General features: G+C 37.5%; 1 protein-coding gene across 1 annotated transcript in view; it reads right to left on the bottom strand.

The window, feature by feature from the left end:
* Positions 1 to 2,205: 2,205 nt before the first annotated feature.
* Positions 2,206 to 16,126, bottom strand: part of FAF1 (Fas associated factor 1) — a 149,093-nt gene continuing 135,172 nt past the window's right edge. The window contains exon 19 of the mRNA XM_038144133.1: positions 2,206 to 3,392. Coding sequence (XP_038000061.1) covers positions 3,309 to 3,392 — 84 coding nt within the window. The 3' untranslated portion in view covers positions 2,206 to 3,308. The remainder of the gene's footprint in view (positions 3,393 to 16,126) is intronic.

Here is a 16,126-nt window from a genome sequence, read left to right as displayed (position 1 = left end):
GCTGTTCTAAGGCACTGAAATCTTCTCACACATTGCTTAGGGATGGATACAAGGCCTGCATAATGAAGCACTCCAGTCCTGTGACTCTGGAATATTGCGACTAGATCTTCCCCCACATACGGATGAAATATTAGCAGAAATCTGTTTAGCAGAAATATCTGTTTAGTAGAAATATTGCTGCAATTGAAAATTTATTTTAAGTTTCTAATGTCACTGAGTAGGTACAGTTTATGAAAGCCAAAGTTCTCTTCTGCTACATTAAAAAGGACAGACAGACCCCCCCAACACAGCTCCATTAGAAACATCCTCAAGCACTCCCACTGAGCTGAAGGGTGCACATGTAGAGAGTACAGAGCAAACACTGTGTTCTGCAGGTGTCTAATAATGATTTCAAACACCACTGTCAACGGGCAGAAAGTTTCTCCCAAAACCAGAGCGTGCCCCACCTTCACCCCACGAGCAACGGAAGCTGACGCATCGCACGGGATTCCTTTCAGCAACAGTAATTCCCTAAGACTTAAAACTAATGCATTAATCACCTTAATGGTAATCCATTAATGTGAAGAACCTGAAGATAAAAAGGCAGAATCAGGGATGTGCTCTGTAGCAATGGTGTTACAGTTCTAGGGTAATACTGCATTACAAAATTCAAATGACTAGAGGATTATCCATGCCAGCAGAGCGTGTGAAGTGAATACCAGGAGAGCAGAAAATGATGGCATAGAATATTAATATTTCTACACAGGGATTGGTTTATGTTGATGGTGTGATTCAGAAAAGTGACTCGACATGGTTGCTTCTTGAAATCAGGCCCAAAGTATTTAAGGACCAAAATCATTAACGTTTTATTTAAAGAGCGATACACTTGTTTACGCCGTGGCAGAATGATCCCTGTATACTGATCTCAAAATCTTTATATCAGAGGGAAGTAACGCCACCACTTTGAACACTTCCAGTTAATTATCACTAGAACATTTTGATAATGACAGTGTATTTTGCAATATGAACAAAATGAGGGGAAAAATAATGGAGTTTAGAAGTAAAAAAAAAAAAAAAGGCCAAACAACCCTGGGAGCACTGACTTCAACAAGTTCAACAAATATTCAAGCCACATTTAATAACTTTATAAAACTAGTATCAAAGTAAAGAATATATAGTCAAAATACAGAAATCAAGTTGAGTGAGAGAAAACAGCCTGATGAGATCAAACAGAAGTTAAACAGAACAGATTAATATAAACAAGTTAGCTGAAAGGTCGCTTTGCCTCGTGAAGCACTATTTCAGCAACTCCTTTCCTCAACAGCCAGCTTAGAAGGAAAAAAAAAAGATATGCATCACTTTAAAATCCTGCTGTATGTTTACTGTGATTGTTTGTAGAAACAGCATCACCCCAATTTGAAACCCATGTTAATTTCTTATTTAATAAACGCAGTGGAATTTTTTTTTTTTGTAAGAAAACGGAAGTTCAGAATGAAGCGTCTGCATTCAGCTTTCCATTACACATACATTTATGGTTCTATTGGCTAGGAATTCTTTTATTTGTGAACCGCAAATTATTAGGATTTGCTTACACTTCTAAACCTTTTGTTTGCCATAGATACTTCACTTCTAAAAGTGTCTGGTGTAGCACTCACTAATTACAGAATTATAAAAGGTAGAATAAGGCTTTGCCCGCTCAGAAATTCGCATTTTTGGTAAAGGTAACAATATATCAGCATCACTAACATCTTAATAATAGGCATACATTTAATTTTATATCACCATCCTTCCAAAGAGAAAAAGAAAGACTAAAAGATGTGTGCAACTGGTTTTAGCTTAGTATAAAATTTTCAAATCAGAACTCATTCAGCTACAATAAACACTATGAATTACGTATAAACATAGATGGAAAACAATGTGCCAGGCTTTAAATGAAAAAAAAAATTAGCTTAGCAGATGATGATCCTGTAGTGCTATTGTGCACTGTCCTGCAAGCCTCAAGATAAAGCAAAACAAAAAAAAAAAAGGGTGAAGAAAAAGGAAGGGAAAAAATAAAAACAAAAAAAAGAAAAAAAAGAGAACAAAAACCCCCAAACAAACCAGTTTTGATGCAGGTTTGGCATCAACTGCACGTTATGATCTTAGCCTCAGTATGCTCATTCAATGGTTGAGAAATTTAGAGTACCAGATTTTTCCATGTCAGGTAGCAGGTAGCTGGTGCATACATTTCAGACAAGAGAACTACGATTTCTTTAATTTGAGATGGGATCAATAATGTATTGTCAATACGTCCAAAGTGTGCAACAATAAGGCAAATTTCTTATTACACCACCCCTTAAAATACCTATTGTTTGAGGAACCAAACAAGGTGCTTTAAACCAGCAGAGTAATAGGAGACAAGCAAGTGCCAGAATGAAGAAAAACTGCTAGAATGGGAACTGCCCTTTCTTTCACAAGGAGAAATAAAGAACTTTTGTATCTGGTATTTGAAAGGTTTTTAACAGCTGATATTCAATATCAGCTGATTCCTGAAGTGTTGGCAAGATACCAGGTTTCTGGTACTGGCCATGTCTAATGTTATTTAAATATTCACATCATGCAATAAGCAGTTTCACACTGCAATGTAATGGAAAATACTTCCTAAACTGAATTGGAACTGAGACCCAAAGCAGAACCAGTAAATAAATATCTCGCATATATGTCAAACTATATTCTCCAAACAAAACCTTACATCTTATCAAAGAAGTCAGAAAGTACTAACAAAAATTATATGCTTTCTACTATAATACTGTTAAATTTCCATGGCTGAGAATGTCCCATTAATTTTTTTCTGCCTTTTTAAATTAGTTGACAAAGTAGAAATTCAAACACAGAAATAAAATGCATATATATGAGAGCACTGGCTCAGTGAGATATCAAATATACAGCATTCTAGTGTCAAAAGTACAGGCAGAAATGTCCAAGATTTCTTGGTGAAAAAGGGGCATTTGAGGAGTAAAAATTCTACTTAACAATCACTCACATTTTAACAGTGCATTAATTATAACAAAAGCTGGATGATAAGTGAGCAACAGAATCATAATGTTCAGTGTTCATAGCAGAACTTTATCCTCTGCTCATTTAAATGAGGTTGGAAACATATACTCATGTATGTGAAACTTTAAGTAACTATGTTTGTTTTTTCATTTTTTCAGGATTCTTGCAAGAGGCAAACTTGTGACATGGAATTGAGCTGGATGTCAGTACAAGGTGGTGCTCAGAGAAGTCTTCCTCTCGATGCTGTGCCTCTGGCTTATCAAAGGATGATTAGTCCTACAATCTTGTTTGATCTATTCTTTTGCCTCTAGGAAAAGGGTTTCTTGAGGATACAGTTTTACCTCCAGTAATGATTTATTTGGATCCAGCTGGGTCACCTGTAAATACATGAACACAAAGATATGTGTAAGTAGACTTTTGGATTGTTTACCTTCACAGTGCAGACTTTCACTGGGAAGATTTTTGAGTCCCTCCATCAGTGACAACTGAAGCAGTGAGTATTATTTTCCAGGATGCAGATGAAGAAATATATACTGTGTTTTCTGTTGTTGTTACAAGTATTCTTTTGTAATAACAATGAACAGAATAATAAAAAACCAGAATCCCTGGCATTAATTCCAAGAAGGTCTGGCTCTCTACCATAAACTTACGCACTAATCTATTTTTGTCAAAGTTAAGAACTTTTGGAAGGTTTACTAGAACACATGAGTTAAGATGAAAAATAAAACTGCACTCCTAGATAATCATCCCAAAATTTCAGTCACACTGATGGTGCAAGCAGCATAGCCAACCCAACAGGATCTCTCCACTGAAAAGGGAAACTTTATTTTCCTTCTCCCCTTCTTGCTCCAAGTCACGTGGTGGAACACCCAGCTTTCACTCACTTCAGTGCTTTCCAGACACCTCAGTCATCCCAGGCTGGGAGAAAACTGTTTAATTGTGTGGTTATTACACAATAGATTTCCTCATATAGACAAATTAATGACAACAAGTGTCCCAGTGCCCTGACATTCAAGTTTACAAGCCAATGCTGTGTCATCCTTCAGAATACTGCAAATCCTGCATCTTTCATGTAGAAAGATGAATCATTTTCTGAAATATTTTCCTTCCATTTTCAAACTTATTTTCCCTGGTAATTCTGTTTTGGTTTATTTTGCTGTGTGAGCACACCAGTTATCAGAAGTCTACTTGTGAATAATAGATTATTAGTCTTATGCCATAGGTATAAATGCAGATGCATGCCAATAAGCACTTTTTCCAAAGTTAAATTTGTTTCATCTATGATCACAACATGTCACCGCTTTCTAAAAATGTTTTGAGAAAACATTAAGGGTCCAGCACATGAAATGCTATGAATTAGTAAGAAATGTTTGTGCAATTTTCTTAAAAGCCTGGTTTAATAATCCTGTTACCTAATAACACATAGGTAACATTTGTTATTTGTTTACTTATTAACAAATAAGTAACTTCTCATTCTCTCCCCCCAGCTAAATCAGGCAAACTTGAAATATATTTGCATTTCTATTGTCTTATTGAATAATTAGGGAAAATTATTATTTAAACAAACATTCAAGGCTTATCACTGCCTAAGGCCATCAAAATCAGTGTAATTTCATCTGACTGCAGCAGATTTTTTAAAAATTAAATAATTAAAAAACCCAAACCAAACCCAAAAACCAAACAGATGTATTATTTTTATTCCCAAAGCAGGAAAGTATTTTCTTAAATTTCATGTACCGTGGTGAGCTACTGCTAAAGGTCTGAAGAGAAAAATAATTTACAAAAACCAGACTCAATTTTAGATTCCTATTATCTACAGTCCAATTATGCATTCCTGCACAGATGCTGCTTGAATTATTGAAAGGTTATTATCTACGTTAGCAAAGCTGTTATGTAAAAAACAGCCAAAGTAGTGCATTTAAGTTTGTGATTACAGAAGTATGCTAATTAAGTATCTTGTAGCATTTTTAAATGTTTTGATATTCTGCTACAGTCTGTTACTGAGCAGGGAGTGAGGTAAAGAGGGGTCTGTGCAATTCACAGCTTCTGAGGCATTGGGCGCCTGAGAGAAGCAATTTTCCTTCTTTTCAATACAAGCCCATATTAATTTGGACATCTCTATTTTCAAATCCTGCAACCATTTTGTTGGGATTTTTCATTTGCTTTTTTTTTATTTTGCAAGAAAAGGCAGGAAAGTCATAACATGTCTCTTTTGCACTTGGAAAAAAAATCCCAAAAGTATGCCTGGGCACTGAACACAACCTTCCAGGCTGTGACCACATGGAAATATGTTATTCACTTGAGTATAATTCAAGATACATGTCCTAGTCTAAGGTTTGCAAACTTCAAGTGTCTTGAATAACAGCACAGGATGCTCCTTCCTCAGTGAGAAGGGTCCTAGGAGCCTTCTGGAGTAGCTGCAGCACAAGGACTGTGCAGCTTTTCACCATAATTTCAGTGTGCTGCTTAATTCACTGAGGGACAGCAGAGTTTGCAAATGTTTACACCATTACCCAATTAACTAACAATATGGCTCCTACATCTGTCAACAAACAAAGCTGTTGTTGCTTTGTTTTAGCTCCTTGGCATTTTCTGTTCATATGGGTCGCCATTGTACTTAATTATCACACCACAACCCTTCTGCAGCTTCTACTTTGTTATTTGTGGCTTGTAAATACGTTGTTTACTACGAAGAATAGAAGCCTTATTAGTGAACACATCTCCTAGCAAAAGAAATGGTTTCTCTTGTAAATATATGAAGTATAAGACCAAAGATGCATTCTAACTTAGAGTATTTTAAATCAGAATTAGAAACCAAAGAATGATCTACAACAGACATCAAAGGAAAGAGCTGTAGCCTGCAAAGGTGTGTTCAGTGTAGTGTTCTACTGAATCTCATTCACTTACATTGATGAGTTTTATTTGATAAAGGAAAGTGTAGAATGCCTTTAGATGTGTATCTGTGTGCCTTGTTTCATTACCATTAGTATGAATTCTGAAGCCCACAGAGCTGACACCCTTTGGCTCTGATGCTATTGCATGATGCTCTTTCCAGAACAGCCCTGCACATGATAGAAGTTACACTGTCCCAAAGCCCTGCACATTTATTAGTTGAAGATTTATTCTATGTTGTTAGCAATTACCCAGAAAACCACTGAAGTATGTTTAGATATTGAATCTGATTTCATCTGTTCCACCTTTGTGGCAGAATGAACACTTTCTTGATTAAGGTTCAAAATTCACCTTCAGCATTAGCTAAAGGCCTTAACAAATGCTAAAGGTAAATTTTTATCTGTATCTTCAAGTCCTACAATAACTGACTTTCTACCAGTCATAAGCACACACTCTGGGAGTCACCTCATGCATCACACTGTGAAACCAGCTGAATGTATTTTTCACATCTTTTATGGGTTTGCTAATGCCCAATACTTTAATGGAACATGAACTAAAACCCCTTGGAAAGAGACTGTGAAGTGTTCCAAGCTTATCTGGTGAGGAGGGTGGCAGAGGAGGGACTCACTGTCCAGAAGCAGAGAGTGTAACACAAGTGACAGGAAAATTACTGACATTCAAGCTCACAGAGCCCTGTACAATACCATGCAGGTGCATTCAGGGCTGTCCCAAAGCCCTGAACACAGAGAGTGCCCCAGGAGATTTTATGTTCAGGCAAATGACTTTCTGTGCAAACCTGAACACTCCCCTCCCTTCAGGGAACGCTCCTTCCAGCAACATGACCAGAGGAGCTACAGGACTTCATTTCTGCCACGTTAGATCTTGCCATTGAGCTGCCTTCACTGAAATAGGTTCAAGCTGATAAACAAAACTTCTATTCCAACTGTGGATTCAGTTTTATAGGACCTCAGGTTTTAGTGCACTGGAGCTATGGCTTCATCTTTAAAGAGCCTTATTACACAACCAATGTCGGTTTGGTGCCAGGGAGGTTATCATTTAAGTATTTGTTCAAGTGAATTCTGTGGTGATTATCCCAAATAAGCACTAGCTAGTTGAAGTACTTCTGCTCCACTTAGAAGTTCAAATTATTTATGATTCTGCAAGGCACAAGGTAGTGATGTTAACTCTTATAGTCTTCCTGTAAGAATGTAGTAGCTGCTTACACTTCATTCTGAGTAAATTAACTGGGTTTTTAGATAAACAAAAAATGAAAACTAATGCTAGCTTAAACAACATATTAATATAATTTTATAGCAAATTATTTTTTCCTCCTAGAATAACATGTGAGTTATTTCTGTCTTCACCTTTGCTGACCTATCTGTTCTATTACACACTCACATCCTGAGCAGCTGTACTTTTACCACCTTACAAGGTGTGGTTCCTTACCCTCCCTAACTCTGCGGGGAAAAGATAAACACCAAAAAAAAATGGCTTAATGCCCAGGAAGGTAATTTAAAAATAAAGAATCAAATACACAATTATTATGACACTTACACAAGCAGTAAATATCACACCCTTCACCTTTCTCTCCACCCTAGGACAAGGATCTGATTCCCGAGCAGCACAGCCTCTATACCACTTACACACGCATGAATACATTTAATGAATCTAACGGACAAAGAGTTCTTTTACTCTCTTTTCTAATCCCCCTAAAGTATAAATGCAATAGAAATTACTTAAAGGCACACCTGGTAAAGTACCAGATCTGTTTAAAAAACTATATTTTCAGAGTGACACGCAAACAAATACAGTGAATCCTTTCTACCTATTGAAACATCTCTGGGTTACACAGATAATATGCTCAACTTGAGCAACAAACAAAAGTAGAGTTACTTTATAGAAATATATGCAATTAGATTGGGCTTAGTTGAATAAACTTGGAGATAATTTACATCTGAATTGAAGAAAGCCGTCACAAACAAGGAAAAATATGTCATAGTAAAAGACTTGTAGCCTCAATCCAAATACAAAGCTTTAATCCAATACACCACACTGACTCTTATTTTTCTCAAGAGGTTTTCTCAAAACATATTTTAGATTAAGCATATTTAAAACCACATTTACTAAGCAAAGTAGAAGCTGTCGATAAACCAGAAAATTGGGATGCTGTATCCTCTACTTTGAGCATGGTTCCCATTTTTCCCTTGGAAAGCAGTGCGGTGCTCTGAGATGCAGCCAACCTTGACAGAGAGTCTAAGTTTTCATTGCCTTAACATAATTTATATTTTTTAAAATTGCTGCACAGATTTTAATCAGTGAAGGCTGATTAGCCTCTCTTGCACTACTTGACTTACTTGACAGAAATATTAAGACAGCAACTGTGTTCTCCCCTGTTTTCTAAAACACTAAACATAATGACAGGGTGGTGCAAATAACAAGGATAAACCCAAACTCACTGTTGCTATATTTGTAGAGTGGCACCTGGACTATCTGGTGCTTTTTAAAAGTTCTAAATGAAAATCTGATTTTTCAGCTGGAATAAATACCTCATATTTGCAAAACAAAAACAAAACAAAACAAAACAAACAAACAAAAACCCCCTAAAAAGTAAAAGCTTAAAAACAAAGGATTTTTAAGCAACCCTATAAAAATGAATCTCTTTTTCTGTCAAAACTAAATAAAGCCCAAATGTTAATGATGTTTTTAAAAATACCCGATTTTTACCTTAATCCTGTAGCTTTTTAACACTGAGTAATGAAAAAAATACATAACTGTAGTTTATCTACTTTTCAACAAAAGGCCTTGGGAAGGGCTGTATACACCTGGGTAGCTCTGAGGCCATTCTGTGCCTCTTTTTAGCCAAGGACCAGAAATTTTGTTTAGTGATCAGTACTTGCCCAAAATATGGCTAAAATACATCCAGTTACCACCATCACTGAACATTTGTTTTACATTTCTTTCCAAGAACTAATCTCACTTTAAAAAAATCACTGTAAAAAGGCTGCATCTCCCTCTAGCCTTTCAAACAGCTCATTTGCAACGCTCTTTCATTTTGGCAGAAGTGCAAACACAAAAGTATTTCAATTCAGAAAAGCCTCTCTGAATAATGTGACTTTCATTGTTGTGGTGCTAATGGTGCTGAAGTATTACACAAGCTGCCTTGAGAGCAAGAAGATGGAGCTGGAGTCAGTTGGAGGAGTCACATGCAGGTCCTGACCTGGACATTAATGGTCCCACAGTGGCCACAGCTCCAAGGCTGGAGGACTTCAGGCTTGGAGGAAGAGCAAGGTGGTGTAAAGCTCTCCTCAGATTTTCTGCTTTCCTCCCTTCCTTCTTTCTGGTTTGAAATATTTGATTTATTTAGGAATTCTCTGTGCAGTTTCTCAGAGAAGCTGACAGAAAATCCTGAACCTTGTCTTTTCCTGACAAAGGACCTGCAGGAAGAGAAGCTCCACTACCTTCTCCCTCATGCTGTTTACCTCAATTTTTCTTGTTGAGCAGTGAAAGTTTAAGTACTGGCATTTGCAGATGAGAGCATTTGTATATTAAGCATCCTTTCTGCTGTGCCAGGGAGTAAAACAGCCCATTACAAAACAGTCCATTACTTGTGGGCACTGCTGCCTGTGTCCTTATAGTGAACTAACAATTATTCACGTATTTAAGTCTTTTTAAATGCACTAGCTACACAGAAAAAAAAAAGATGACATCCCCAGAAATACTACAGCTTTTGTTCTGGAGATTGATGAAGAGCTGAAAGGAAGCAAACAGCCACATCCTCTGGAAGTTGGAAAACATATAAATACATTTAGTCCTCCAAATGAACTGTAAGAACTTTGCTTTGCATACATCCCAAAGGGGAATGGATGGGAACACAGCCACTCATAGAAGAACGACCCAGGATTGGATTCATGTGCACTTAATTATAATTGCATGAAAGAACAATCCAAAAGGATTTTTATCACCAGTTCAAAGGATTAAGATGTTCAGATATCACAATGATATCTACAGTATAACATTGTGATTGGTAGATAGGCAAATGGAATAAAGAGAGTGCCTAGGACTGCTTTGGTGATTTAGTCTGATGCATTACTTATGCAATTACCAAACCAGCAGGAGATCATTAAATTTTCTGGTAACCAGACACTGCAGTCTTAGTATCATACCAGTACAAAGGCTCTCTATTGGTATTTTATCATTTAATTTTCTTCCTGCATGGGTCAAAAAAGTCCACAAAATGGATATTAAACATGAATTCTGGAAAAAAAGTACAAAATATCTTAGCCCCTCTTTATTCTGGATAAGGTTACATGCAAGAGCAAAGCTCTACAGCTTAACTAAGGCATCTTCCTGGGAACAATAATGTGCCTCCCCTGCCATAAATGTTCTGTAAAATGGGGCAGTGCTGAATAAAAGAGCACTTTGGGTGCGAGGGATGTGCACTGAAGGGCTCCTGGGTGGAATACATTGATGCCATGCTTGGCATTAGTCACTGGGCTGACTAATGAGGATGATTCACGGAGAGCTCGCGCTCCGCATGAGCGTTCAGCGCTGGGTGAATGCTGCCTTACTCCAGTGAGCCCTGAGTAAAGAGCTCATCTGAAATGCACACCTATTTCCTGAAACTGGTTAAACATTCCCTGTACTCAAATAGAGCTGCTGCGAGAGATCAGAAACTATACTGATCTACAGAATGCAATTCTACTGCTTTTCTTACATCTGTGCGATGAGATCTCCTTTTAGTGACTTGATACAAGAAGCGCTTTAATCCTTCACTTCAGATCAGTTACTTATGTAAAGACACTGGGTCTGAAAAAAACACATCAAGTCTGTCTTTCTTGGAAGAAAACATGGTGAAAAATCTTTCTGCAATATTTACAGAATTTTTTACTTCCTATAGGGGGATTATATTTCCACAAAAGCAAACATCACATTTCAAGAAGTAAAATACACTCAATGTTCTCGCAGATGCTGTGACTGACTTCACCAAAGCAAGAATGTTACCCACTCCCTTTTTTAGGTGCTGACCAGAAGACTGTGATACTGTTCTTTGTGAGCAACAAACTTGTTAAAAGCAGGAAAATCTGGGAGCTACAAATGCTTCAGTGTCCTTTCCTCTTGCACTCAAGGTTAATCTTTCCAATCCCTCCACTGTTACAAGTGATCAGGAAGAACGGTCAGAAATCAGGCTTCAAAAGAGGCATGGGAATATGCCAGTCTGGAATGGCCAATTTGCTTAGGCAACTTCTCAGTGTCTTAACTAAACTAAACCTAACTGCTTGGATAAATAAAATAACAACAGATCTTGAAAGGAGAGGAAAGACAAGGGCAGGTAGTATTGACTTAAGAAAAGCTGTAACTGATAGGAGGAATGACATCTACCTTTGTAGGTGGCTGTGGCCTTGGGTAAACTAGATCAGAGTAAGCACATGATATCACTGACCAGAAAAATTTAAATTATGTGAGTTAAAAGAGATGACTAGTACTTGGTATAGTAGGAAAGATAAATAACAGTAACTGAAAGGACTGGAAAAATTGAAGGTATTACATGTAATTCTCAAAATTTTTTGAACCTATCAGAAAAAATATTTCATTCATCTGAAATCCTCCTCTGCTATCAAACAGATATTCAAGCCATTTCCCTGATTTACATGAAATTAGTAAAAATACTATAGGGTGTAGCTGTGACACTGCACAAATCCTTTATCACAAAAACATCTTACTTCCATTTTTCTATCAAGATCATGACTAGGGGAGGAATGTTAAAAGTCAAAGATGGTTCTGGACATTTAACTCTTTCATGAACTATTTAGAGTTTAAACACTTCCTAATGAGTTTAAAAGTAAGTTATCTGAAGGCAGTAGTTTGCACAGGGTGAAATTCAGAATAATCCTTACAAAGAACAGCTGCCAGAACTCATACTACAAAATTATCAAACTGCCTGGCATAACAATATAAGGACCATGCTCCAACATCACCTTTCTGAGAACATCAAAGGGCAATTCCCTGCTCAGAGGACTCCACAGCAAGTGCTGCAGCTAAACTTACTATCCTGTGGCATTATTTTCACCACTGTGAGCATCAAAGAGGATTAATCTTGCCAAAGCACAGGAATGAAAAATCACATTTGGGTTTGGAGGAATATCTTACCATTATTCTATTCCCATATACTCCCAAAACTATGAATTGCCTGGCCCTAAATGTACTGAAATCCTGATCATATCTGATTTAAATTGACATGCAATTTGAGTTAAATTTATTTTATGCACTTTCAAGGGAGATTTTTTGTTTCTGTTTATTTAAACTGCTGTTGAAATTGGTTAATTAAAAGGATTTAAAAAATCTTAATACTCTAAACAGAGCAAACTGGTTCTGAATTATTAAGCAACATTTTAGATGCATTTAAATAACCTTAAGTGACTTAACTGCCACCTGATCCTAAGCTGTGGCTCAGAAAAATAAAATGTGAAATACTGTAGAAGTCTTGGCTTACCAAGGCTTCCAGATACAGTAAATAAAGAGCTTAAGTCTCTAATACCATGTCTGCAGAAGGCATACTCTCAAATACATAACTAATGCTCCACCTCAAGGATAAACCAGCAGCAGAAATTATAGCTTGAAATTTTGATTTTTCATGAGAAATTAATAAATTCAGTCTTTCAAATATAGCTTTTAAAAGGAAGAATCATGCCTGGCCCTCCCTTTCTGAGAGACACCATAGAACATTCACAAACATATTAACCCTAGAAGGGTGGCTGAAGCCAAGTTTGGGTAAATTTCTGCACATTCCTCTTACAGTTTCAGCTAGACCTGGTCCACTTCAGCTTCTTGCCTAAGTGGGGTAAAATGCCCACCCTGTAAGATGTTAACAGTTTTAGGAAGGCTTGTGCACATCACTAGCACTGAAGTAAGGGAGGAACTGAGCACCTGGAGGTCTCCAAGGCACGGGGAGAAGGAGGATCCTGCAGCTGGGAGGTCAAGAGGACTACCAAAGTCAGAGTTTGGATTTAAACTGCACACAACATTAAAAAAAAAAACCAAACCAACATATTTGAAAGTATCAGAATTACTTTGCTGGAGTTTTGCTGCAACTCAGAGTTTGGGAAGGCTGTTAAGAGAAAGGGACCTACATACTGTAAATACTGAACCAAAGTCAGAGTTTGGGAAGGCTGTTAAGAGAAAGGGACTTAAATACTGAACCAAAGTCAGAGTTTGGGAAGGCTGTTAAGCGGAAAGGACCTAAATACTGAACTAGAGGGTTGACTGAGCACACTTACTACATAGAGTAAGCTCTTTTTGTTATAGTTAAATGTGATTTCTGGAAGACGGGGAACTATAACTCTGAAATCAGCACACACATTTAACAGCACACACACTTGTTCCCACGAAGCCTTTGCAGGTGTATTTAAGAATACAAGAAATACATTCTTTGCATTGAAATTTCTTTGCCAAGAAATACAATACAGCTTTTCACTCCCAAAGATGTGCTTGCCAACGTTTCCAGAGTCTGAGGCACGAGCTCCCAGCTGCCCCAAGCTCACATTTGTGACACACACTGGTGGTACAAGATGTGGTGCTGAGGCACTGAGAGAGGAGCTGGTTAATATCTGATTTCAGCACGGGTAGAAAGAACAACACAGTCAGTGACAAAGGCCCAATAACAAGCCATTGCATGTGCTTAACTGCTTTGGAATGTCACTGCTGCTTTAAAATCTACAAGTACTGTCTGGAAAAGGTTAATCTGGGTATTTACTCATGTGTAGAAGTTTGTATTTACAGTAGGGTTATGATACCAACTTTAAGTTAGCTAAGGATATCTGTGTAAGCAACTGGAACATAGGACTAAGAACTAATGAATTTTTATTTATGAAAGATGTAAAAGTACTTCAACAACACTGTATCAGAACTGATGGCTTTGAACAGCAGGTAAAAATGCTCTAACAAGTTTATGACAAGAAAATGTTGATTTGGTTGAAGATAATCCCCTTGTTTTGATAAAACAGAAACACTCTTGGGGGTGTGTATGTTATTGTAAAGCAGATTAGAATAGAAAAAAAACCCAAAACTAACTTTAGGAGACATGTTTTCATCTTACTGCAGCAGAACTCCAGCAAAGTAATTCTGATCCTTTCAAACATATTTTTTCAAACATGTTGTGTATAGTTTAAATACAGACATTCTAAATGCTCCTGTTTTCTGGAGCACAAGCATCCCAAGTGCTCTGTCCTTGTAGCACAGATTTCCATTCATGTTGGTGACATACCATCCAGCAGAAGGGTCTTGGTAACTTACAGTTATTTTTAAGTATTAAAAAGTATTTTTAAGAGATTACAGTATTTTTAAGAGATTACAGACCACAAAGCCCAAGGCAATGAATATATACTTTGACTGTACTTCTTCCAAGCCATTCAACAATGCCTTATTTTATTTTTTTAAATCTGTCTATGGGTTGCACGCTTCCAACTTTCCAAACCTGGGGAACATGACAGATGTCATTTACAGTTCTCAGTGGTTTGCAAACCCCTGGGGAATATTTTCTGTCTGTCGTGGCTCTGGTGGTCACAATGGCAATGGGATTCATACATGGCTGAGTCAATCAGCATGAATCATTTATGTGACTTCTCATACATGGCATTATTAGGTTGGAATCATAGAAAAAAGATGACAGGGTCTTTGCTTCCCACACAACAGACCAACAGTTCCAGACCCTGCCACTAAATTCTCCTTTCTTTGCCTCAGCCTTTTCTCCCTGCCAGTTTCACAGATGTACTGACAATACCAGCCTGTTCTAATTTAGTAGTATTTTTTTTCTTTTCCACTCTTTTTAGAACTTGTTCTTATGTGATTCACCTGATAAATTTTAGAGGTTTTTTACAGATGACTAGCATTCATAATGATGACGATGTGAATAAGTACAGAAATAGCCAGAGTAAAGTGAAAAACAAATGTAAAAAGTTAAGAGTAATATACCCGTAGGGTATTTATATTAAATATGTATTACATCAGAAACAAGTTACAGGTGGGGAGGCATGACTTGCAAAATGTTTAAAACACACAACCCCATTGTTTAGACTGCAAAACACTGTTTTTCTTTTGTCAAGTACACTGAACCATCAGTAATCCTGGAAACACAAGTGACTTCTAGTCTTTGGTTCCACTGGAAATGATACTGCATGCTTAAGGAGTAAAGTCAATTAGTGATTAATGAGATTCCTTAAACACTGCTTTTCAGCCTGACTGATCAGGATTCCCAATACAGGGCAAGGTGGAAGAAGAGCTGTAAGCACTGCAATTCTGTCCACAGTTCTGCCAAAAATGGGTCAGAAACCACATCCACTCACAAGGTTGTATGCTGACTAAGGATGAGCGTCTTCTCCTTTGGAGTACTTACAAATAAGATTATAAAGTAAGAGGTATCTGTTACAAACTACTGTAAACATGTCAATCAGAGCCTCATTCCTAGTGAACTTCGCACAGGGACAATGATGGGAAACAAAATGGAAAAGCAATCCAAATCACTGAACTCCTTTGGTGAAAAATGGTCTAACCAGTCCCCTGGAGATGCCTCCAGCAAACAAGACCCCAGCTGGTCCAGAGCTGCCCCACACCTCTGCAGTGCTCAGGCAGTATGGCCAAAGAGCTGCTGAACTTCACCCACCACTGCTTGGCTCTGTCCTGATGTCTCTGCAGTGCCCATTCCCTTCACCTTTTATCCAGGGCCCCTGCACAGTTCGACCCACTGACTTTCATCTTTGCTGTAGCAATGACTAAATAATAAATAAAAGCTAATTTGTGCAGAAAACACAAAGGTGGATTCTCAAAGAAATTTAGGAGCAAGCACAACAATTACCTGTTGATTTATCAACAGAATTGGCTATTATAATCAGTGAGCAGTATAGATTCTGAAAATCAGCCACAGCAGGTTCATCATACAATTTCAAGGTAGGAGATGTAATTGTCTACTGGTATTATGTAAAAGGTGAATCAAATATTTATTAGGCTATACTTAATAGTTCAGAAATGGCTACTATCTGATGCTGAGCCTTATTCATAACATCAAGTTGCATCCAAATGGCAAAACCAGAAAGATCAGAAGTACCAGCCCATAACAGACCTAGACAATGAACTACCAGCAGTGCTGATGGAGCTTCCCTCAAAACAGGACGTGAGCAAAGCTGGCTCAGCATATTCAAGCTTTCACTGAATATGGTCCACACCTTTT

This window comes from Motacilla alba, chromosome 8 (assembly GCF_015832195.1).
Source record: "Motacilla alba alba isolate MOTALB_02 chromosome 8, Motacilla_alba_V1.0_pri, whole genome shotgun sequence".
Lineage (NCBI taxonomy): Eukaryota > Metazoa > Chordata > Aves > Passeriformes > Motacillidae > Motacilla > Motacilla alba.
This window is presented reverse-complemented; position numbering and strand designations above follow the sequence as displayed.